Source organism: Salarias fasciatus, chromosome 12 (assembly GCF_902148845.1).
Source record: "Salarias fasciatus chromosome 12, fSalaFa1.1, whole genome shotgun sequence".
In the NCBI taxonomy this organism is placed as follows: Eukaryota; Metazoa; Chordata; class Actinopteri; order Blenniiformes; family Blenniidae; genus Salarias; species Salarias fasciatus.
In genome coordinates, this window is record NC_043756.1 from 13,852,278 (window position 1) to 13,877,871 (window position 25,594).

At 42.8% G+C, this 25,594-nt stretch overlaps 1 protein-coding gene across 1 annotated transcript; it reads left to right on the top strand.

Moving 5' to 3' along the window:
- Positions 1 to 1,010: 1,010 nt before the first annotated feature.
- On the top strand, positions 1,011 to 23,598 carry dnah10 (dynein axonemal heavy chain 10). Its single transcript, XM_030104211.1, has 77 exons — positions 1,011 to 1,247; positions 1,576 to 1,684; positions 1,767 to 1,882; positions 1,983 to 2,088; positions 2,377 to 2,534; positions 2,623 to 2,853; positions 2,983 to 3,173; positions 3,324 to 3,519; positions 3,617 to 3,811; positions 3,997 to 4,167; positions 4,452 to 4,628; positions 4,722 to 4,865; positions 4,963 to 5,129; positions 5,241 to 5,392; positions 5,492 to 5,656; positions 5,749 to 5,956; positions 6,056 to 6,212; positions 6,304 to 6,783; positions 6,885 to 7,043; positions 7,129 to 7,245; positions 7,366 to 7,468; positions 7,579 to 7,757; positions 7,832 to 8,043; positions 8,160 to 8,316; positions 8,407 to 8,640; positions 8,733 to 8,855; positions 8,944 to 9,177; positions 9,251 to 9,474; positions 9,566 to 9,835; positions 9,920 to 10,103; positions 10,206 to 10,340; positions 10,460 to 10,612; positions 10,708 to 10,896; positions 11,036 to 11,182; positions 11,421 to 11,612; positions 11,722 to 11,840; positions 11,915 to 12,073; positions 12,174 to 12,309; positions 12,399 to 12,521; positions 12,611 to 12,742; positions 12,876 to 13,092; positions 13,370 to 13,489; positions 13,601 to 13,746; positions 13,825 to 13,977; positions 14,051 to 14,311; positions 14,391 to 14,563; positions 14,673 to 14,766; positions 14,869 to 15,036; positions 15,163 to 15,351; positions 15,469 to 15,640; positions 15,722 to 15,925; positions 16,012 to 16,092; positions 16,240 to 16,437; positions 16,557 to 16,718; positions 16,822 to 16,996; positions 17,076 to 17,257; positions 17,446 to 17,582; positions 17,663 to 17,880; positions 17,987 to 18,208; positions 18,326 to 18,473; positions 18,594 to 18,873; positions 18,958 to 19,187; positions 19,275 to 19,548; positions 19,651 to 19,755; positions 19,856 to 20,010; positions 20,314 to 20,468; positions 20,752 to 20,935; positions 21,050 to 21,250; positions 21,373 to 21,582; positions 21,672 to 21,767; positions 21,862 to 22,033; positions 22,125 to 22,256; positions 22,371 to 22,582; positions 22,689 to 22,856; positions 22,948 to 23,128; positions 23,204 to 23,349; positions 23,451 to 23,598. The coding sequence occupies exons 1-77, from the start codon at positions 1,017 to 1,019 to the stop codon at positions 23,595 to 23,597; spliced, it is 13,503 nt and encodes a 4,500-aa protein (XP_029960071.1). The 5' UTR covers positions 1,011 to 1,016; the 3' UTR covers position 23,598.
- Positions 23,599 to 25,594: the final 1,996 nt, after the last annotated feature.

The window sequence follows — 25,594 nt, forward strand, 5'->3', positions numbered from 1 at the left end:
TAAGATACCAACTCACAGCAGATAACCTCTGACTTTTTAAATATTCAGAAGAATTTGGGCAGGTGTGACTTGAGATGTATATATACTTTTGCAGAATTATTTTTATAATTTATTTTTAAAGTGCATCAGAATCACAGATGAATGTTGGTGGCGTGTGATTTCTTTTTTCACTTTCATGCATTCACAGTGTTGCCTTTGCACCTGCAATTTATTGTATAATTTAACATTCCATCTATGGAAAATTTAAAACCATTTATTTGTTGATGCGGCACACCAGGGTGTGTTGCTCTGTACTAAAAGAGATCAGATTTCTGTACTTGGCACAATCTGATGGTAAGTCCATTTAGGATATGTTCCCATACCAGGCATTTGGATTTACTGACTGTATTGGTTAAGCCTGAAAGGAATTGAATTTGGGACTTTCTCAAAGGTGATGAGACTTAATGATCACAGCTGCTGCCTTAAAGTATTGTCTGCATCATTTCACCAGCAATTGAGTTTGCTAAAGAAAGGTACTGCCAGCCACAACGTTTTTGAGTCACGTCCTTCCTTCCTAGCAGGTGATCGAGACGGTGTGAAATCTTCTTGAAGCAGGTCGTGCTTGCTTAATATCGGTTACTTAAAACTAAATTGTTGAAATGGTCAGTTGAAGGGTTATTATAATTTCTTTTCTGATTTTGCCATATAATGATCATGGAAAAATCATATTTCTTGTTTTTGTTTTTGAAAAACACTCCAAGCTTTAATCCTTTTAAGAAAGTTCTCTGTTCAACTTTAATGTCAATAAATTGTATTCATTTGAGTGGTTTTGCAAAGTGTCTTATGTTCTCCTTATCAGAGCCTGTTTGCCTGTGTTGAGCCTGTCAGTCCGACCTCAGGGGAAAAAGCCCCCAACACGCGATACTGTTTCCATAGCAACGCTAAACTTAGCCGGTAAAGACAGCGGTATGGCGTCGCGACGCTTCCAAAAAAGTTTATCATTTAGAGGATAATTTCCGCAACAACTGGAAAAAAAAATGGCTCACGACGATTTGCGAGTGGAGGCGATAAGACAGATGGTGTCTGCCGGCTTCGGGCTGGACAACTCTCCGGATTCCGGCTGTTTCGACGAGGCGCTCAGTCGTCGCGATGGAGAAGACGAGCAGAAAATCATCCAGTACCTAAACTCCGTGACTGCGGAGGATTCGCCGTCCTGTCTTTTCTTCTTCAAAACTGTGACAGAGGAGGAGGTTGAAGTTGGTGTACCTGTAGGTGTGTCGGTCTCTGCCTAAACAACACACACATTCAGACCCAGGGGCAATTTAGGGCCATCGATGAGTCGGAAGCAGGAGTATAAGAATGTTGAATTTGTAATTTAGTGGATTTTTAACAGCTTTCAATCACGTTTATTTTGTCAGAGGAAACAGATGTAGAGTCTTCAGACCCTGGGGCAGAAGTTATTTCTCATTCAGATGATACAAACGAAGAAAGACCCTCTCACGTGAGCGTCATTAACTATTTACTATTTACGTTTAACGATGATGACGATATAAACAATCAAAGTGACTAACTTGTTACTGGTTTTCTATTTTTCAGAGGACGGATCTAAAACTAGTTGACCATGTGGAGATTGATGTTACGGTCAACCAATTCCCAGAGAGTTTTTTGAAATCCCACGTTTTCAGTCTCATGAGAAACACAAAGGGTAAATGACATTGACATGAAACGTGTTTGAAACTTAAACACAGGCAGTACATAAATAGGAATGATTTGTTATGATTTGACAGAGCCGATAAGTGAGCCAGCTGACATGAATGAGGCCAATATCAGTATTCCAAGGCTATTTGACATTGACATGCACAGCGGTCACCCCATTCAGGTGCTACATGACAAACTTCTCTATGTAAGTACTTAAAAAAAATGCATAAACCAATTGCAACTCTATCAGGTAGACTAATCTTTATCATTACAATAACTGCATATGTTTCACTGCCTCTCCTCAGGTCTATTATCCCTTGATCAGACAGATGGTGCTCCCTGCAGGAGGCCAAAACAAAGCAGAGGAAGAACTTGATGCTGAAGATGAAAAGAGGAGTTCAGAGAAGCCCAGTGAAGAATTTGTTGTTCGAAATGATTTGCTCAACATGATCACCAAGTTTATAGAATTTACCCACACAACTCTCCAACGTCTTCAGGCTGAGGGTTTGTTTCATTAATATTCCAAAAAGTTAAAAGCATTTTCTCTCATATACCGTAAACATAAGGAAATAGAAATACTATAACCTTTCAGCTTTTGCAGTCCCACCATGTTTCGTTTTGAGTTGCCATACAGAGGCAAAGTTGTTCTTGGAACGGTAAACAGTTAAAGTGTGCAAACAAAACTCTGCATTTTTGCAGATGAGAATTCACTTCATCTTCCTGAGCTCGACATGGAGCAAGGTGTGGACATCTTGCTTGCTAATCCAGAGACGATTGAGAAGTTGGAGCAGTGCGTGATGAATTGGCAGACTCAGATTACAATTGTCATTGAGGAGCAGCAAAAGAAACAACCTCAGGTTTGTGATTTTTGTGCCAGTGCAATGCAGATAAGATAAGAAACTCTGTGTAAGACCACTAGAAAAGTCATTTTCATTCGTACTCCAGGCACCTGGTCCGTTGGCTGAGATCGTGCTTTGGCAGGAGCGTGCCGATGCTGTGAACGCTCTGAGTGAACAGCTCAGACAGCCTGCGGTCAAGAAGATCCTGGAGGTGATGACCAGAGCGGACTCAAGCATTGTTCACACCCTGGAAGGAACGGTTGCTGAACTCACTAAATACCGTTCGGAGTGTGACGACAACTTTCGCTTTCTGAAAACAATGGAGAGACACTTCAAGGTGAGATGTCATTTTTTATATTACACCTTTATGTATTATATAGCTTTGCTGAGTCTTGAGAGTGAGTGAAGACACAATTCTTGCGACGTCGTCCCCTTCACCTCTCAATTCCCAAATTGTCTTTTGCAGAATCTGGCTGATGGTGCAAACCTTGGAGTGATCCTGGAAAACATCCGTCCTCTGATGGACAGCCTGCAAACGGTGTGGATGATTTCTTACCACTTTCAAAGTGGTGATCGTATGGTCCCTCTGATGGAGCGTATCGCCTGGCAGCTGTGTGAGCGAGTGGCTCAAGCCATTGATGTCCATACTCTTTTCAAGTATGTGTGAATGCACGTGGATGCACTGTGCTATGAGAGTTAATATAACTATGATGGAATCAAAACATTAAATTCAGCCAGGATCCAACATTTAGTTATTTGATTTTGTGCGTTTCAATGTAATTTGATAGTGTGTTGCTTCTTGAACAGAAATAAGAAGGAGGCCACGTCCCAGGTTTATGAGGCCAAGCAGGTTCTGGACCAGTGGAAATCATCCTACTTTGACGTGCGTGCTGATATTGAAAAATTGGGCTGGAATCAACGCTGGGAATTTGACCGCAAGAGATTGTTTGAGAGGAGTGATTACATGGCATCTGTCTGCCAGGACCTGTACAATGTCCTTCAGGTCAGCGCCAATGAAAGGGCATGATGATTGACCATCCATCTGTGACTGGAAAATAATCAGTTTCCTTGAAGGGTTCTGTTTGATTTGTTTGGTGCAGATTTTGGAGGAGTTCTCTAACTTTTTTGGCCCAGAGCTGAAACGTGTGACTGGAGAGGCCAAACTGATCGATGAGATTCTGGGCCGAGTGGATCGTCTGGTGTCACCTTTTGAGCAGATAATTTTTAACCCATTCAACATTTTAAAGATGAGCAGCTGGAAAACGGTCATTCAAGATTTCAACACCTCAGTTCAGGTGGGAGTGCGTTATTCATCCTGTAGATGTTTATTGAAATGTACATATTGATGTTTTAGAATATCGATAAAGCAATGAAGTATCTCAGTTTTGTACGTTTAAATGTCTGTCACCTATTTAACCTTACAAAGTAGGATCTATTCTTTATTAAACTGATGCTTGATCCATTTCTTGTGCATGCTTAGGCTATAGATGGAGAAGCCATCACCTTCATTGATCAGTCTTTTAAGACTCTGCGCTCTTCATCCACTGCCTTTGAAATACTGATGAAGTTCAAACACGTCCGCTGCAGAGAGGCCATCAAGAACCATTTGATGAAAAAGTCTGATGACATCCTGGCCCAGTATATCAAAGAGGTAATGTATAATCAAAAATCAGTATTTGATATTTTAATTTAGAGTCAAAAGCTTCAATGTGTTAAGTGAAGGATGTATGTGAAGTGAAGAACCTAATTCCATTTTTAATTTATTCTACATCAGATTCTATCACAGATTAAACAACACACCTCTTTATGCTACACACTTGTAGGCCTGTTTGTGGTCATTTATTGTAATTTCTGTAAGTTTTTTTTTTTCTTTTGAGTCTTTCACAGAGTAATATTGGCTGTTATAAGGAAGTTTTTTTTTCTTCATCACTGTAGGTCGACGCCATAGCTGAAATCTTTAAGAAGGAGAAAGACAAACCAGTGCTTAGTAAGTTTGAGACGCCCGTGGCAGGAGCCATCAAGTGGGCCCGATTCCTTGCTGACCGCATCAAGCAACCCATCCTTTCCTTCCTGAAAGCTCCAGAGCTGCTCGGCAGTGACCACACCAAAACTGTGAGTTATTTCATCATACCAGAGCTTTAAAAGTAGCTATGATTATGATCAATGTTGACTGGTTTCCTTTGACTCTTTCTGTATTCTGCAAAGGCCAAGGACAAGTACATGGAATTGGCAGTTCAGTTGAAGGAATATGAGAAGAAAACATATGAGTGCTGGTTCGCTGAGACAGAACACAACCTGCCACTGCTGATGAAAAAGACCCTGTTGGCAAATACTACCAGTGACAATCCAGTCCAGGCTGAAGTGGTATACATTTTTTCTCATCACCTATTTGTAAATGGTTTTCTTATGCTTAATATTTTTCTTTATTTTTTTTACTGACTTTAAGGTTGTTGCATCTACTGAGCAAAGCCTACAGAGGGCTGTGCGATACACTGTGAACTTTCCTCATGAGATAAGAGGAATCATTTCAGAAACAAATGACCTTGTTCCACTGGGCTACTCTGTGCCTGGACAGGCTCAACATGTTGCTCTACAAGAACTCAACTTCTGCAGGTGATGATTTTCGCTACTGTTTCCATCTTGGGTGAAAAACATGAAAAGATCACTGCTGGATGTGATCCCTGACATCATCTTCTTGATTTTTTTTTTGTATCTCAATTTTAGATACGTTGATGATCTGAAAAAAATAGTCAGCAGGTACCACTGTGTAATCGACGGCCTCAGTGAAGCCCATTTCATAATGCTGGCTCCGCAGATCGAAGCCGTCCAAAAGGAGCTGAATTATGGCTGCAAAAGAATCAACTGGAAAACCTTGAGTAATGTGCTGTTTGGATTACCACATGCAGTGTCTGGGTGTCACCGTAATGTTAAAGGCTCAGTTGAACTGAAATCTTGATATTTGTGTTTGGTTTTAGGAATCCCCGACTTCCTCAGTCAAGCTTTTGAGGCTGTCTCCAAGTTTGAGACGCTTTTCAGCCACATCCATCGTAATGAAAAGGAAATCGATTCCAAGCTACAAGCAATGGTTGCTGCCAGTTTACTGAAAATTCCATCACCAGATAAATCAAACAACTTGCCAGGTACACATATGCGAAAGATGGTTTTTACTGAATATGAGCCTCCACAAAACAATTCAGCCATATGATTAACTATTTTGCATGTTTCTTTCAAGGTGTCAAAGAGTTTTGTGAGCGTATTGAGCAAGAACGGGTCAAGACTGTCAATCTGCTAGTTAGAAAATATGCTGACATTGGATTCCTCATCACAAAAATAGAACATTTGGTCCTGGAAACCAGCAGCGGTAAAGCTAAAGTCATGGCAGAGTATTATTCGTACTGGGAGCGCAAAGTGCTGGACTCCCTTATTAAGATGGTGCTGAGGTAATAACACAATGCTTTGGATGAATTTACTCTGAAATGAGTTGCAATATCTGTGTTTTTCTGATGCGTCCTTTTTCCTTCATTGACATTTGCCTCCAGGAATGTTCAAGCTTTGAACATGGCTCTGACGGGAAGCACTGCTCTTTTCCAAGTGGATGTCATTCTGTCTGCCCCTAAGATTGTGTTGCAGCCTAAAAGCAGCGACGTCTACTCACTGATAATGCAATGTGTCCGAGACTGCGTGGAAAGCACAAAGGTGGAGCATGCTAACCTGTTTACCAAGACATGCTTGTAGTACAGTATACCACTGACACTCTGACCTGACCCTGTTACTGTTTGTTTTAAAGCAATTTGTGCGTTGGATGCATGGGACCTGCATCGAGTGCCCTCCAGTTCGTGTTGGTAATGAGGATGAGTTTGTGACATTCACCTTCTGCAGCGACGTGTGGCAGCATCCTCAGATCAATGAAAGTGCTACGAGCGTGTCTCAGAACATGCAGCAGCTGCTCCTCTCGGTGGATCGGTACCTTCCCCACTGGAAACGCCACCGGGCCCTTTGGGAAAAAAACAGAACCATTGTCAATGAGAAGTTTGCCGCAAAGAGACCGTCCTGCGTCATGTATGACGACAAGCTGCAGTTTCTCACCGGGATTCAGCAGGAATTGATGCTGGAGCCTCATTTTAGGAAGGAGCACATCATCTGTCTAAACCTGGAGCCTCTGATTCTCACCGTGTGGGAAACTGCTCAGTCCTGGATCACTTCACTCGGTGGTTTTCTGAACAAGCCTGCCAAAGAGGATCTCTTCAACTTGAGAGATGAGCTCACGGTGCTGTATCATTCCAGACCGTTCATGTACTTATGTCATTGTTGAACTTAAAAAAATATGCTTTTTAAACATGTTATTCTTATGTTTACCTCATACAACAGCAACTCAGAAAGAGCCTGAACCAGAGCCCTGACACCTTCGAGGGCCTGAAGTCTGTTCTGAGCACCATCTCTGCGATCAGGGATATGTCTTTGGAGGTGGAGATGAGATTCATCGACATTATAGAAAGATACAGAACCCTGGCCATGTACAAAGTGGAGGTACAATCTTTTTATTGTTTTTATTGCTGTTCTCTCGAAAATTTTAAGCACTTCCATTGTTGAGCCTTTGTTTTCTGTTCTCAAGGTTGGAGAGGATGAATCGGAGCTGGTGGCCGATATTGAAAAGATGTGGACTGATCTGTTTGCAGAAGCGAGACAAGTGGATCGAAGTCTGAAAGACGTCAAGAAATCGTTCACTGTGGTACACATCAACTCTGCACACACTTATTTCATGAGTAATTTGATTGATTTTTTTATATTGATGAGCAGTCTATCATTCTTACCTTTTATTTTTTCAAATTTCATGACATTCTTCTGAAAGACCACAAAGGAAAACATGGAAAACTTCAAGCAAGAATTGTCTATATTTGCTGAAAGCTTCAACATGCACGGTCCTGGGGCTGTGGGAGATGATTTGGAAAAAGGTACTCCTCCATTCACATTCTGAAGTTGCTGCATCCGTAACAATACCGGACTGCATGTTTAAAAGTTGAATTGTAGTGGAGAAACAAATTTCTTCCTTTGGTCTTTGCAGGACTTGCAATTCTCGGAAAATATGAGGCAGATCTTGCCAACGTGGTGACGACACAACAGGAACTAACCAATGCAGAGAAGCTTTTGGATCTTCCACTTACTGTGAACCCAGAGATTGCAAGCATCCAAAAGGACATGAAGGGATTAAGGCAGATATATGACATATATAGGGCTCAGAAGGTGGGATGGGATTGCTATCACCTGCATTTTACAAAACACCAACACTGCTTAACATTTTTAATTCTGTTTTTCAGGATGCAAAGACAGAGTGGTCACAGACCTTGTGGGTCGACTTAGACATTCAAGTGTTACAGGAAGGCATTGAAGGTTTCATCAAAGGTTTGAGGCAGCTGCCTAAAGACGTGCGAGCCTTGCCCATTGCCTTCTTTCTTGATGGACGAATGAAAGAGTTCAGGGAGTCTCTGCCTCTGTTGCTGGACCTGAAGAATGAAGCTCTCAGAGACAGGTTTGTAGCTTTGTATAAAATGTATATAATAGATTGTTTATATCACAAATGTAAAGTGTACAACAGATAAAATGCATTATTTTTATCATCATTACAAACATATTTGTGTGTTTCAGGCACTGGAAGGAGCTAATTGAAAGAACCGGGACTCGCTTTGAGATGAACTCGGACACATTCACCCTGGAAAACATGTTTGCAATGGAACTGCACAAACATGCAAACGTCATCGGGGACATTGTCACTTCTGCTGTCAAGGAGCTCAGTATCGAAAAGGCAAGTATTGTCTGGAATCGGCATTCATCATAACTTCATCAGTTCATCAGTATTATCAATATTCATTGGAGTTTGTATGTGTGCTTCCAGGGAGTGAAGGGTGTGATGGAGACTTGGGAGAGTATGAAGTTCAGTGTGCAGTCATATGTCAAAGGCACGCAGAAGCGTGGCTCCATTCTGGGTGCTGTGGATGAGATCCTGCTCAATGTGGACAATGATATTATGAACCTGCAAGGCATGGCCGGCAGCCGCTTTGTGGGACCCTTCCTTGGCACCATTCAGCAGTTAGAAAAAGACCTGTCACTTATCAGTGAGACTATAGAGGTCAGTGAGAGCAAGTCAACGTTACATCCCACTTATGTTTATTTCATTTAAAAAAAACAAAAATGTTTTAAAAGAAAATTCATTTGGCACAGGTGTGGTTGCTGGTTCAGCGAAAATGGATGTACCTGGAGAGCATATTTATAGGTGGAGACATCCGCTCACAGTTACCAGAGGAAGCAAAGAAGTTTGATAACATCGACAAAAAGTTTAAAGACGTGAGTGTCGCTACGATTTCAACCCAATTCTAATTTTTTCGGCTTGTGGGTATGTCATTATAAATGCTCATCTCTTTTGTGTGTGTAGATCATGAACAGCACAGTCAGTAGTCCAAACATTAAGCACTGTTGCTTAGTTCCAAACCGGCTAACCGATCTCCAGGCCCTGAGTGACGGTCTAGGGAAGTGCCAGAAGAGTCTCAATGAGTACCTGGACTCCAAGCGAAACGCATTTCCTCGTTTCTTCTTCATTTCTGATGATGAGCTGCTCAGCATCTTAGGGAGTAGCGACCCCACTTGTGTCCAGGAGCACATGATCAAGGTATGGGCTTGAAAAGATAGCTCTGTGTGTGTGTGGGGCGCATGTGTGTACGTGCTTTTTTCTCTTCCGTCAGATGTACGACAACATAGCGTCTCTGCGGTTCGATGGTGAAGCCAGTGGGGAGACGGTGGTTGGAGCAATGGTGTCAGCGGAGGGCGAGGTGATGGAGCTGAGAAAACCGATCCCAGTGGAGGGCAGAGTGGAGGAGTGGATGATGGCAGTTCTGCTGGAGATGAGGAAAACTAACAGGCTCATAACCAAAGAAGCAATATTTCACTATTGTGAGGACCGGACCAGGTGTGTGTAAAAGCTTTATTTGTGTTTCCAATTTTCAATCAAATTGGCCACAGCGTGTTGACAGTAAAATGAGCATCCCCATGTTTCTCAGGGTGGACTGGATGTTGCTGTACCAGGGCATGGTGGTGCTGGCCGCAAACCAGGTGTGGTGGACCTGGGAGGTGGAGGACGTTTTCAAGAAGGTGAAGAAAGGAGAGAAGCGCGCAATGAAGAAGCACGCTGAAAAGATGCACCAGCAGATTGATGAGCTGGTGACGCGCATCGCTCAGCCCATGAAGAAGAACGACAGGCGGAAGATCAACACTGTGCTCATCATTGATGTCCACGCAAGAGACATTGTGGACAGCTTTGTCCTAAATAGGTAACATTTACTGATTGGACCGTCCTTCTCTTGCAAATGATGCCATGCTTCGTAGTGATATGACAATAGAATGTAACTTTTCAGCATAATGGATGCACAAGAATTTGAGTGGGAGAGCCAACTGAGATTTTATTGGATGCGGAAAGCTGACGACCTCTTTGTGCATCAGTGCAGTGCATCGTTTTCCTATGGCTATGAGTACATGGGGTTAAACGGTCGACTGGTGATAACCCCACTGACCGACCGAATTTACCTCACTCTCACACAGGTACGAGAAGCTTACATCACCTAAGTTGACGCATAAATTATTCAATTTGTGATCCCAGGCTGCAAAATGTTTTTTCTACGCGTGATTTTTTTTTAAATCCAGGCCCTGTCCATGTTCTTGGGTGGTGCTCCTGCTGGACCGGCTGGCACAGGAAAGACAGAGTCCACCAAAGATCTGGCGAAAGCCTTGGGTCTGCTCTGTGTGGTTACAAACTGTGGCGAGGGCATGGACTACATGGTAAGACACTGAAAGAGCTAACAGCTATTTAAAAAAAAACCAAACCCCGTCTCCCCTAATTCTAACACATTGCAGTGCTTTTGTGCTCATTCTGGTCATTTTAACATCTCTGTTTGTAGGCTGTGGGCAAAATCTTCTCTGGCCTTGCTCAGTGTGGAGCTTGGGGCTGCTTCGATGAATTCAATCGTATTGACGCGTCAGTGTTATCTGTTATCTCCTCTCAAATTCAAACCATCCGCAATGCTCTCATGCTGCGCCTCAACAGATTCCAGGTATGTCGATAAACCAGCAAGTAATGATTATTATACACTCAAGGATCTGTTTACAAAGGTTTGTTTAAACACTAATGATCACTAATGCACCTCAGTTTGAAGGCCAGGAGATCAGCCTGGATGGCCGTATGGGGATTTTCATCACGATGAACCCTGGATATGCGGGACGCACAGAGCTGCCAGAATCAGTCAAAGCCCTCTTCAGGCCTGTGGTGGTTATTGTGCCTGACCTTCAGCAGATCTGTGAGATTATGCTCTTTTCTGAGGGTTTTCTCTTGGCCAAGGTACGTTGAAGTACAGCAGTTCGGATATTAAAAGACCATTTTTTTGCTTTATCTTGGATGTTTTCTGATGTCTTTGAATGCTCATTGCCGATATTCCAAATTCATAAGTTCTTAAGAGCTGTGTTTTTCTCCTTCTCAGGTGCTGGCAAAGAAGATGACAGTTTTATATAAACTCGCTCGTGAGCAGCTGTCCAAACAGTCTCATTATGACTTTGGCCTGCGAGCTCTGAAATCTGTTTTAGTGATGGCAGGAGAGCTGAAGAGAGGCTCACCGGACCTCAGTGAGGTAACCACCAAAAGAAACATTTTATGCTTTAGTTTCATCTCCTACAAATGACAAACTAGAGTTATTCATCATCCATCAGGTTAAGGCTTAAGACTGATTACTACAATTTATTTTGAAGAATATAAAAAGTACCATCATTTAACCTGTATTTCTGAATATACGTTTTTCTTTGAACCCATGGACATGGTACATTTTCCATCCTCCTTTAACCACAGTCCCCATGTTTTGCATTCCCCAGGATGTGGTGCTGATGCGCGCTCTCAGGGACATGAATCAGCCAAAGTTTGTGTTCGAGGATGTCCCTCTGTTCCTTGGGCTGATCTCAGACCTGTTTCCCGGGCTGGATTGCCCTCGCGTTCGCTATCCCAACTTCAATGATGCTGTGGAACAAACACTGGAGGGAAATAAATACGTCGCACTTCCTGACCAGGTCTTTCAGCGATAAAAACAGCTTTTCACTGAAAAAAATGATTTTGATCAGTGAAATATTTGTTACATACTAATATATTATTCCTGTGCTCTGCTGTTTGTGCTATCAGGTTGATAAAGTGGTGCAGATGTATGAGACCATGATGACCAGGCACACTACTATGGTTGTGGGCCCGACAGGCGGAGGGAAATCAGTTGTGATCTCCACACTGTGTCAAGCTCAGACCAAGTAAGTGTCAACAGCACGACTGTCCCAAGTTTTAGTGTGGATGTTGCCACATTTCGTTCTGATCTCGTCTTCAGGTTGGGATTACAAACCAAGCTGTATCCCTTGAATCCTAAAGCGATGAGTGTGATTGAGCTTTATGGTGTTCTGGATCCCGACACCCGAGATTGGACGGATGGGATCTTATCTAACATCTTCCGTGACATCAACAGGCCGACAGACAAACAAGAGCGGAGGTAAAAATGTACAAGAAGCTTAAATAAAGAACCTCAAAGCTCAAAGGAAAACAATAGGAAGAGCAACAGAATTTCTGTAAAAACATCTTTTCTCTCCCAGGTACATCCTGTTCGACGGAGATGTTGATGCTCTGTGGGTCGAGAACATGAACTCTGTAATGGATGACAACAAGCTCCTCACTTTAGCGAATGGGGAAAGAATCCGTTTACAGAATCACTGCGCGTTGCTTTTTGAGGTTTGTTAAAATCTAAAGAATAATAATAATGCTAGTTAATTCTAGTTAATGCAACTTTCAGGGCTTATTGTAAATATTTGCCGCTGCAGGTTGGTGATCTTCAATATGCTTCCCCTGCTACTGTTTCACGCTGTGGAATGGTTTTTGTTGACCCCAAAAACTTGCGCTATGCCCCTTACTGGAAAAAATGGCTGAAAACCAGGCCTGACAAAGTATGTGAACTTTTTTTTTCCATGACCTTAATTAGTAGTTGTTTATAATTTGGTAATATCCGAACAAGGTCTTTTTTTTCCTCTTTTAGGAACAAGAAGAACTCAACAGACTGTTTGAGAAATATGTGCCCAGCTCCATTGACATGATTGTGGATGGTATTGTTGATGGCAGACAGGGCCAAAAACTGAAGACTGTTGTCCCTCAGACAGATCTCAATATGGTATGTTAATTACATCAACTCAGGATCTGTTTTGGTTTTTCAATTTTGTATTCCTGGAAAAGTAATTGATGACGATAACTATATAGTTTCATGTTTAGGGTACTTAATCGAACTGTGCACTCTGATTTGTCAGGTGACTCAGTTGTGCATAACGCTGGATGCGCTGCTGGAGAGGAGGAGCAACAGAGCTGAAGTCCTGGAAGGTTACTTCCTTGAGGCTCTCTGCTGCTCGCTAGGCGCTACATTACTAGAGAGCGGCAGGATCAGGTTTGATGAGTTGTTGAAAAAGCTTTCCTGTCTGACCATGGTGGATGATGGCAGTACCCTGGCTGGACCAGGAGAGATACCAGGTAAGATCCAAGAAGTTGCCGGACAAAGACAGAGAGAAATACCACTGCACACATTCACATGCACACCTAGGGGCAAGTCAGATCCATCAGTTAACCTGATTTACACGACTTTTTGGACTTTGGGAGGAAACCAGAGTACCCAAAAGAAAACCCCACACGCCCAGGGAGAACATGCAATCTCCACACCAAAAATAAAGCAACCTTGACATTTTCAAGTATGTTTTACTAGAGTATGTGCAAATGTGATTTGTAATAATGAGTAACTGCATTCTGACAGGATACCTCCCAACTCTGTATGACTTCCACTTCGATGGCACACAGGAGAAGTGGGTTCCCTGGAGTTCTCTGGTCGCCAAATACATTCATAACCCTGAAACGAAATTCGCCGATATCCTAGGTATTTTTGTGAGCTAGTGTGGATGAAGGACAAAAAAAAGAAAAAAATATCTGAACACATATACAAAAAAATCAAAACTTTTTTTCTTCAATTATCCAATTTTTGCTTTAGTGCCCACTGTTGACACCACCAGAGCCAGCTGGATCCTGGAGCAGATGGTGAAAGTAAAGAGGCCAGTGCTGCTCGTCGGAGAGTCTGGCACCTCTAAGACTGCCACCATTCAGAACTTCCTGAAGAACGTTGACTCAGATACGAGGGTACGTTTTGTTTCTTGCGAGGCATATTTGTCTACGTCTAATGTTCCTTTCGTTTAATTATATTTCTTTTCTTTTTAGAGCACTTTGACCATTAACCTTTCATCCAGAACAACTTCACTGGACCTGCAAAGAAATCTGGAGGCCAATGTGGAGAAAAAGACCAAGGAGACCTACGGTCCTCCTATGGGGAAAAGACTATTGATCTTCATCGATGACATGAATATGCCAAAGGTACCTGTTCAAAGTTCTCAACCAAGATTTATGAGAGGCATGGTAGTACTTGAATGTTTGAAATCTTTTTCAGGTGGACAGTTATGGCACACAACAGCCGATTGCACTGCTGAAGCTGCTGTTGGACCGAGGGGGCTTGTATGACAGAGGAAAGGAGCTTCACTACAAAATCCTCAAGGATCTTGGCTTTATTGCCGCCATGGGTAAAACAGGGGGAGGAAGGAATGAGGTGGATCCTCGCTTCACCTCACTGTTCAGCGTCTTCTGCATCCCTTTCCCAACTGTGGAGTCCCTTCATCTTATCTATGCTTCCATTATCAGAGGCCATACAAAAGTAAGTGTATCTTTCCCAAAGTCGTCATAACAGATTAAAATCTTTGTCAACTTAACAAATAATGTGTTTCTTTTTTCAGCCTTTTGAAGAGGCCATCCAAAATGTTTGCGATAAGGTGACCTCCTGCACGCTGGAACTGTACAACATGATCATCAGAGATCTGCCTCCCACTCCGTCAAAGTTCCACTACATTTTCAACCTGAGAGACCTGTCAAGAGTTTACAATGGACTCGTCCTCACCAAGCCTGACAGGTCGGACATACAGTGGCAGATTCACTTTACAGGCACACCGACAGAAGACTGCGCTTGTAAATGTGTTAAATATTTGCCTTCTTAGATTTTTCTGGCTTTTCTTCAACAGATATCTGACTGTCACCCAGTTTGTTCGTGTCTGGAGAAATGAATGCCTGAGAATCTTCCATGACAGGCTCATTGATGAAACTGACAAAGCTTTGGTAATGCATGATTCTACTTCAGATTGAAAATGTTGGACAACCAGAATGTGTACAATTACTGCTTCGACTGGCATTACAAACAGAGACCATATTCTCCCCCAGGTCCAAGGTCACATCAGGAGTCTCATTGCTGAGCACTTTGCATCAGACCTGCAAGCCGTCATGAGGGACCCAATACTTTTTGGAGACTACAGCACAGCACTCCATGAAACCGATTCAAGGGTTTATGAGGACATACAAGACTATGATGCCTCAAAGGCCCTCTTCCAGGTACTGAGCCACTAAACATGATCTCAGTCTCAGGTCTCAGTCTATTTATTCTAGAATGACACCGTTTGTGTTTGTAATGACTGATCTATACTGTCTTTTGAAAGATAACAGATTTCTCTTCTTTAGGAAATATTAGAGGAATACAATGAAAACAAGTCAAGGATGAACCTGGTGCTGTTTGATGATGCGCTGGAACATCTGACACGCATTCACCGCATAATCCGCATTGATCAAGGCCACGCACTGCTTGTTGGAGTGGGGGGCTCTGGAAAGCAGTCCCTCACCAAGCTTGCTGCCTTTGCGGCTGGTTGTGAGGTTGTGAAACACATAAAGTAGCAGAAAATAGAATGAAACTACTTTTAAGGCACTATTAAAATGTTTTTGCAAATCATTTTTTCCAAGACCTACTAATTATGTTTTCTGTTCATTTAGGTGTTTGAGATAACTCTGAGCAGAGGCTACAGTGAAAATAACTTCCGTGATGACCTTAAGGCACTGTACTTGAAGCTTGGCATTGAAAATAAAAAGACAGTGTTCCTGTTTACTGATGCTCATGTTGCGGAGGAAGGCTTCTTGGAGCTCATTAACAACATGCTCACTTCAGGTCTGACTCTAGTGTTGTGATTCTCACTCATTTCAATTTTTGTGAAAGTTATAGCTGAAATTATTTGCACTCTCCTCATAGGCATTGTTCCCGCTTTGTTCCCTGATGATGAGAAGGAAGCGCTTCTCAACCAGCTTCGTGACGAGGCGCTTAGTATGGGAGCCGGTCCTTCTAAAGACAGTGTGTGGCAGTACTTCGTCAACAAGAGTGCCAACAATCTACACATAGTTTTAGGCATGTCTCCTGTGGGAGACACTCTGAGGACACGCTGCAGGAACTTTCCAGGTGGAAGAAGTCTTTGGTCTTGATTTAATTTCATATCTTTTCTGTTTTTATTTCACTGACTGTTTTTTTTTTTTTTTTGTTCTCAGGACTGATGAATAACACTGTGATAGACTGGTTTCTGCCTTGGCCTCCACAGGCCCTGCTTGCTGTGGCTCAGTCTTTCCTCGGTCGGTAGATACACATGCTTTTGTCATTGGAGACTTTTTTAGTCAGACATATGAGTGCTTATTTTTCACTATAAAAATTAACATAAGATAGGACATTTGCAAGTCTAGATAATTCTAAAATTGTTTTATTTCTTCTGTTTTGTACAGGTGAAAATCCAATGATCCCTAAAGACCATTCTGCTGCAGTTATTGAACATGTCTGCATGGTTCATAAGTCTGTGGGTGACTACAGCAAACTGTTCCAGCAAAAGCTCAGACGTTGCAACTATGTCACCCCGAAGAATTATTTAGACTTCATTAGCAACTATTGTAACCTCTTGAAGGAAAAAGACCAATATATCTTGGGTAAGAAGATAAAACACCCTTCAAATTCTGTTAAAAGTATTGGACTGGTGCCATGAATGCTGTGCTAAAAAGTGTTTGTGATGATTACAAAGGCTCTTGACTTTTTTTCTGTTCATTAGCCCAGTGCAAGCGTCTGGAGGGAGGCTTGGATAAACTAAAGGAAGCCAGTGAGAAACTGGCGGAACTGAATGTGAAGCTAGCAGATCAGAAAGTCATCCTGGCTGAAAAGTCCACAGCATGCGAAGCCCTGCTGGATGAAATAGCCACTAACACAAGCGTTGGTCAGTGTGTACCTGACTCCTCTGACTCATGATCATATTGCACACTGTGTACTCTAGTTCTCTGACACCAAACACAGGCGTGGACTGTTGCATTTTCTTCCAGCCGAGGAGAAAAAGAATCTGGCAGAAGACAAAGCCAAAGAGATTGAAGAGCAGAACAAAGTCATAGCTGTAGAGAAGCAAGAAGCTGAGAGTTCCCTGGCTGAGGCTCTTCCTGCGTTAGAGGCAGCTCGCATTGCTCTGCAAGACCTGGAAAAATCAGATGTCACTGAGATTCGGTAAGCTCTGCTTACGCACTGCTTAATTAAGCAACTCTCATCTGTCTCTTTTATCGTTTTCTGTTGACCCTTTGCGCAGATCTTTTGCTAAGCCACCCAAACAGGTGCAAGTGGTTTGTGAGTGTATCCTGGTGCTCCGCGGCTACAAGGAAATCAGCTGGCAGTCAGCCAAGGGGATGATGTCAGAGGCTAACTTTCTCCGTACATTGATCGACATGGATTACGACTCTATAAATAACAACCAGGTCCGGAAAGTCAAAGGTAAGAAACCTGCAGTGCATCCATCCATCCATCCATCCATCCATCCACACCTGAACAGGAAGCCAGTCCATCACAGGGAAAACACAGAAAGACTACACACACACTCACATTCACACCAAGGGGTCAATGTAGGTTCAGAGATGTTTACAAACTCTCACTGCTGTTTTCTTTGAACTTCCTGTGACTAGGATTCCTCAAGACCCTCCAGATCAGCCTCGAGGAGATGCAAGCCATCAGCAAGGCTGGTTCAGGAATGCTTAAGTTTGTAGAGGCGATCATGGGTTACTGTGAGGTCTCAAAGGAAATCAAGCCCAAGAGAGAAAAGGTCAATGTTGACAGTGCTGTTACTCCATTTTACAGCTGAAGAGAAACTTGTCATGCAACCATATTGCTGTATTTCTTCAGGTGGCATGCCTCGAGAAGAACTTCTTTCAGAGTAAGCATGAGCTGGAGCGCATTCAGAGCGAGCTCAGCGATATCCAGAAAGAATTACACACTCTCGGAGAGAAGTACAAAGCTGCTATTGATGAGAAACAGTTGCTGCAAGAGGAGGCTGAGGTCATGGAGCGAAGGCTTTTAGCTGCCGACAAACTCATCTCTGGTCTGAGCTCTGAGAATGAACGGTGAGGTTTTAAAAGACACTGTTAGCGACTAAAACCAAGAAGAGCCAACTGTTTTACAAGTTTCTCTCTCATGTTTTAATCTGCAACTTTTTTGTTCCTCACTCAGGTGGACCAAGGATCTTGAGGAGTTGAAGCAGCGGCGCGGGCTTCTCCTGGGCGATTGTCTGATCTGTGCTGCTTTTCTCAGTTATGAGGGGGCCTTCAGCTGGGACTTCAGGAATGAAATGGTGTACAATGCATGGATCCAAGATGTGCAGGAGAGACAAATCCCTTTGAGTCAGCTTTTTAAAGTTGAACACCTTCTTTCTGATGAAGTAGAAATCAGCAGGTGAGCACTATTCAAATTTAATTAAAAAAAAAGTACAGTAAGGATTTTTTTTGGCTTATAGTTTGTTCAGTATATTGACTGCGCTTAACACTGAGCAAAATGAAATGTATGTGACAGATGGGGTTCAGAGGGTTTGCCTCCAGATGAGCTCTCTGTGCAGAATGGGATTCTCACGATTAGGGGGAGCCGCTTCCCCTTGTGTATTGACCCACAACAACAAGCCCTCAACTGGATTAAGAAGAAAGAGGAAAACAATAATCTCAAGGTACAAAAAAGAAAACACAAATTGTTGTTAGAAGGAGTGCTTTAGACATTCTGCATCTTCTGACGGTGAAAATACTCAGGACATGCAGCCCTGACAGTTTGGTCATCCACTGTGTCGCAGATTTCATCATTCAATGATCCAGACTTCCTGAAACACCTGGAGATGGCCATCAACTATGGCTTCCCATTCCTCTTCCAAGATGTGGACGAGTACATTGACCCGGTGATTGACAATGTCCTGGAGAAAAATGTGAAAGGAGCCGAGGGCCGACAGGTCATTATGCTGGGTGACAAGGAAGTGGACTACGATCCCAACTTCAAGCTGTACCTCAACACCAAACTGGCTAACCCCAAATACTCCCCATCCGTTTTTGGAAAATCCATGGTCATTAACTACACTGGTAGGAGCATTTTGGCTTTTCTTGTTAACTTTCGAACATCAGGCTGTATTGTGAGGTTGTTAAATGTTCTCATGTCATGTGCAGTGACCCTTAAAGGTTTGGAGGACCAGCTGCTGAGTGTTATCATGGGTTTTGAGAAGAAAGAGCTGGAGGAACAGCGAAAGTGTTTGATCCAAGAGACAAATAACAACAAAAAGCTTCTTAAAAACCTTGGGGATTCCTTGCTTGAAGAGCTGGCCACATCTACAGGCAACATGTTGGATAACACAGAGCTTGTCAACACATTGGAAATAACAAAACTGAAAGCCACGGAGGTCAGTGTGGCTCATGAAAGCATTGATCAAATTATAGAATGAAATTAATTTCATTACAATCACTAATCGGTATATGGTCATCGCTAGGTATTCGAGAAACTTCAGTTGGCTGTGAAGACATCCGAGGACATTGATAAACTCAGAGACGGATACCGACCTGCAGCCAAGCGTGGCGCCATCCTGTTCTTTGTGCTGACAGACATGGCTTTGGTTAACAGCATGTACCAATACTCTCTGGCCTCCTACCTCGAGGTGTTTGACTATTCACTGCGGAAGTCTCTGCCTGATGCCATCCTTCCCAAAAGGCTGGAGAATATCATGAACACTCTGACGTACAGCGTTTACAACTATGGTTGCACAGGTAAACTGAAAACAAAAACAAACTAAAAAAAACAAAACAAAAAGCTCATATGGAATAATGGAAAATGCTATAATTAAAATGTGTGTGATTGCCTACCTCTAGGGCTGTTTGAAAGGCACAAATTGCTCTTTTCCTTCATCATGACAATCAAGATTGAACAGGCAGAAGAGAAGGTGCCTCAGGAGGAATTGGAATTCTTCATGAAGGGTGAGGCGCACGTTCAACGTTAATGTTTAAGCAAATTACAGTGGAAGCAAAAATACAAATACACACAAAGTTCTGAATTTCATATTTTCTTCCTGCAAAGGTAATCTATCCCTGGAGAAAAGTCAACGCAAAAAGCCTTGTGACTGGCTTCCAGATCAGGGCTGGGAGGACATCATCAAACTTTCAGAGCTCTTTCCTGATCAGTTTGCCTCACTGCCTGATGACATTGAAAGTAATTCTGCTGAATGGATATCCGTAAGTGATCACAGCCTGAAAAACCGCTATTCATTTATTTGTGGATCCCCATTAGTCTTTACAAAGTAGACACCATTCTTCCTGGGTTCCGTTCTCAATCAAAATAACGTACTACATTCATGCATATAATCCAAAACACAGACAGTAGACAGCTGAAATTCAGTTTCAATTCAATTCTGGTTTTATTCACCAGAAGAAAAAACACACAACATGTACAATAGGTTACCTAAATTAATGCTCTATTTGCTGTAGTGCCATTTAACCCACTAAAATTGATTTCAGCTCTTTTTTGTCTCTCCCCAGTGGTATGACTTAGATGGACCTGAACAGACTCCCTTCCCCTCAAAATTCAAGGAGAACCTGTCAAGCTTCCAGAAGCTGCTGCTGCTGCGCTGCTTCCGTGTTGATCGAGTCTACAGAGCTGTGACTGACTATGTCACTGTCACCATGGGCGAGAAGTGAGGCTGTTTCTTTTCTAAATGTACAGTACAACTGAAGCTTTGTTTGATCGGCATGTGTTGTATGTCTCACATGAATTATATATCCACACTGTACAGATAAAAACTGCAAAGAAAACGTAACCATGCGTGCATTTAGTATATAGTACGTATTCATAAAGTACACCAGCGTGGCGATGTTCAAGTCAACTAAACATTTTTTTTAACCATGTAGTTTTTGAAATCACTGTTTCAACTGAATGAAATCCATCCCTGCACTTTTCTTTTTGTTTTTAATGCTCAGATACGTGCAGCCCCCTGTGATCAGCTTCGATGCAATCTACGAACAGAGCACACCTTTCTCCCCCATTGTCTTCATTTTGAGTCCTGGCTCTGACCCAGCCAGCGACCTCATGAAACTCGCAGAGAAGTCAGGCTTTGGGGGAAGCAAGTTCAAGTTTCTTGCAATGGGCCAAGGCCAAGAAAAGGTACTAAACCTTTACTCCCTACTAATATTGAATGTGGGATATCTCTACATGGAATTGATTTTAGGTTGAAATGAGAAGAAGCTGAGGTGTTTCACTCCTGTGCATCCTATAAAGGTGGCGCTGGAGCTGCTGGAGAAGGCAGCGTCTCGCGGTCAGTGGCTGATGCTACAAAATTGCCACCTGCTGGTGAAGTGGCTGAAAGAACTGGAGAAGGCCCTGGAGAGGATCACTGAGCCCAACCCCAACTTTCGCCTGTGGATTACAACAAACCCTATTCAAGCTTTCCCCATTGGCATCCTGCAAAAGTCCCTAAAGGTGAAATTTATCTTGTTTTTTTTCTTTTAGAATGAATATCTTCATGTCTGAGTTACTTCAAATGAAAGATAAAGAAGTTATAACATGATATTTTCAAGTTATCTGTGTTTCCATGTGTGCAGGTGGTCACAGAGCCTCCTAATGGTCTAAAGCTGAACATGAGAGCCACCTACTCTAAAATCTCTCACGAGATGCTGTCTGGATGTCCACACCCTGCCTTCCGCAGCCTCGTCTATGTTCTGGCTTTCTTCCACTCTGTGGTGCAGGAGAGGCGCAAGTACGGGAAGATTGGCTGGAACGTCCCTTATGACTTCAGCGAGTCTGATTTCTTTGTAAGTGGCAGGGGCAGTCAAAACCGAGGTGTACATGTCACTCATAGTTCACATTTTGGTATTTTAAACTTTGTAACTGTGCTCAACAGGTGTGTATGGAAATCCTAAACACATACCTGACAAAAGCTCACAGCCAAGGAGAAAGCAACATACCCTGGGGAAGTCTTAAATACCTTATTGGGGAGGTTAGGCTAAATGTTTTCATACGGTGAACTGTACTGTGCATTCTGTATATTCTGCATTCTGCTGTTTAAATCCACCTGTATATCGTTTGACTAGGTGATGTATGGTGGGCGAGCGATCGACAGCTTTGATCGCAGGATCCTGAATGTCTACATGGATGAGTACCTTGGAGACTTCCTCTTCTACACCTTTCGACAGTTCCACTTCTTCAGCAACAAAGAAGTTGATTACAAGATCCCCCCAAATGGCCCCATGTCATCATATGTTGGTCAGTCACCGTCACAGCCCTCATCATCTGGCTTGCAAAAAGAGGAGCTTTTCTGTAATCACTGACAGTTGTTTTAACTTGTATGTTACAGATGAGATTAAGAACATGCCACTGGCAAATACGCCCGAGGTAATGGGTCTTCATTCCAATGCAGAGATAGGATACTACACACATGCAGTGAAGGAGATGTGGACTCACTTAATAGACCTTCAGCCTCAAACAGGTCAGATCTGACATTGTTTACATCTCCTGCCTCTTGTTTGATGCTTGCTATACTGTTGTTGCTACTATGCTGTTAATTGATTTTTTCCTTCCCTCTATTGACCTTTAAATACAGGTGAATCAGGGGGAAGCATCAGTCGGGATGAGTACATCGGCCAGGTTGCCCAGGACATTCAGAACAAGCTGCCAGATTTGTTCGATTTGGATGTGATTCGTAAGAACTTCGGCACAGAGATCTCTCCAACCTCAGTGGTTCTGCTTCAAGAACTGGAGCGCTTCAACAAACTGGTGGTCCGCATGCAGCTGTCTCTTGCTGAGCTCCAGAGGGTAAGCAGGTCAAAAACAGTGACATGATGGGAAGCTAAGCTTGCATGTGTTGGACTTATCGGTTCCCCTCCACTTTAGATCCGTTGACATTTCCTTTCCTCCCCAGGCTTTGGCTGGTGAAGTCGGTATGAGCAGTGAGCTTGAAGAGGTGGCTTCAGCCCTGTTTAATGGACAGATCCCAGCTATCTGGAAGAAGCTCGCCCCGGACACTCTGAAGTCTTTGGGCAACTGGATGAGTCATTTCAAGAGGCGCTATGAACAGTATCGCCACTGGGTGAGGGTTGACACAGCATATATAATTTCTCAGCGTAATCTCTGTAACGCTGAGCACATACTGTATATTTGATATGTAATGTGTCCACCAGGTGGATCAGGGAGAGCCAAAAGTCATGTGGCTGTCAGGACTCCACATCCCAGAGTCTTACTTAACGGCTCTGGTTCAGGCTGCATGTAGGAAGAACGGCTGGCCTCTAGATCTGTCGACACTGTACACAGAGGTGACCAAGTACCGCAGTGAGGACGAAATCAGTGACAGACCCCAGCAGGGTAATAAAAACACACTCATTAAATGCAGCATGATCTGAACTGAGGTGTGAACACTGACGGTCTTCCGCCCCGCAGGCTGCTTCGTGTCCGGTCTGTATTTGGAGGGAGCAGACTGGGATGTGGAGAATGGATGTTTAGTCAAGAGTAAACCCAAAGTGTTGGTTGTTGAGCTGCCCATTCTCAAAGTCATCCCTACAGAGGCCTGTCACCTCAGGTTACAGGTATGGACACCCTGACAGACCTTCATAATGTACCATTTCTTTCTCTCTCTCTCTTTTTTTTTTTTACACAGTTTTCCTTTCATGTGTGTGTTATTTTTCAGAACACACTGCGTACACCGGTGTACACCACTTCCATGAGGAGGAATGCAATGGGTGTGGGGTTGGTGTTTGAGGCAGATCTGTTCACCACCGTGCATTTATCCCACTGGGTGCTGCAAGGAGTGTGTTTGTACCTCAACACTGAATAAGCTGACTTTGACACATATTGTTCAAACATATTGCAAGTTATAGTTCTGACCATTTTCTTTTTTTTTTCTACCCAAAAAATGAACTAAACTGATGTGGGAATTGAATTGAAACAATTACTTATAAACATGATTAAAAAAGTTCTGCAGAATAAGGATTATCGACTGAAGATCTTTTTTTTTTTTTTTTTTTTAACAAATTACGCTTCCTGATGTTGTCACCAGATGGCAGCACATAATAGTCCTGAGCTTTCTGTCAGATCGGTAACTCCTGGGACCTACAGTATCTCAGATCAGATGCCATTGCCATTGACTTCCAAGATTGTCAAATAATAAGCAGATGAATCCTGTTTACTCTTAACAAGATCGATCACAACTGTTTGTTTTGAAATGACATCAGCTACAGTTTTTGTTCTGCCATTTGAAGTGTAGTATTTTGGAGCTTTGCTGCTTTATTTATTTTGTTGCATGTGTAGCAGAGCATGTTAGATTACAACATTTAGCAAGCACATCTGATGCAGCCTTGATTAACTGATTAATCAAGGGTATTAAGGTCAGCGTGCCAAAGCAGGTGAAGTTCCCTTTAAAAATCATTCTGCCCTGGAGGATCTGGCAGCTGGTCCAGCACTGAGGTCACAGAAACAAAGAAATAAAAAAAAACCACAACAGTTCTGAGTCATACCCTGTGCAGCATACATCAAGTAGCCCTGGCTGTGAGCGTGCAGCTGTAATCAAGGATGTGCTTTTTAGCGGAAACTGTGGCCCCGTGATGTAAATCAACGTAAAGGGAAGAGACAGCAGAATGAATTCTCACTAAATGGCAGTGTAAAGGCTAGACATGCTCCTCCTTACGTAGCTTAAAGTGAGCACAGCCAACATAAAGAGTAAAGATCTGGGTATTTTTATGGGGAAACATGCAGGATGGGGACACGTTGTATTCTCTTTCTGAAGGTAAATCAGGAATAATTTCTTATATTCTTCAATAAACCTTCACATAACTATGAAGATCTTCTGTATGTGCACTCCTACACAGACTATGCTTATTTCAGCAGTTTTAAAGTGCACTTATGACCAAACTTCAGGGAAACAACACAGAAACAACAGAAGAAGTGACAGATTAAAAAACTCTTTTAGAGCTGATCCTTGTCTCCCTCCTCAGAGATCCAAATTATTTTCAGCTGCTTGTGACTGCGGGGATTCACATTTAACCCTAACTACTCCCATGGCTGCCTGGCACCATTGTCGGTACAGGCTGGCCTCGTAAAACACCAAGTGTGTCCTGGAACAAAAACGAAGCCCAAAAAACTCTGACACACCATTTTCTACATCAACCCCCCTGTTCCTAAGTTTAAGTTGTTGTGATTGTGAGCAGGTGGGCTTACTCGGCCATGTTCCTTCTCTCTGTGGTGTGGGGAGCAATTTGTGCCATTCTGAATGCCCTTCTGACAGAGTGAAGGTGTCAACACGCTGCCACAGTAGCTCTGAACTTAAAAATGTACACCATGCAATGACATATGCTGGCTTTATGGCCTTCAGCATCTTTTGAATGTGGTGAACATGAAAGCTTATCATCACCTCACCCACTGACATGCATCTCATGCTGTGGTCGCAGTATCAAGTGCTTTGGATGCTTTGACTGTATACATGACTTTGGTCTTTAAATGATTCTGCTGCCACTGTCCACCTGGGTGCTGATGTCTCCAGAGGCCATATCTGCAGATGAAAACCACAGAAAGCAAACAACTGGAATTCAAGCAAGTTCCTGAAACATGGCTATATGAATTGGACTGATTCAAAAAGTCCAGTGTGAAGGGAAGAGCCGCATTTGTCATATCCAGTTTGAGTTTTGTAGATTTTATGTGATTTGAAATGATATGCGCGCGCATTTTGCATAAATGATGATGTCTTGATGAAATACAGTGTGGGAAAAAGTTTTTGCTTCGTTTTCACACTATTTGGACTATATACAGCCTTCAAAGGAATCCAAAAGCTATTTTCCA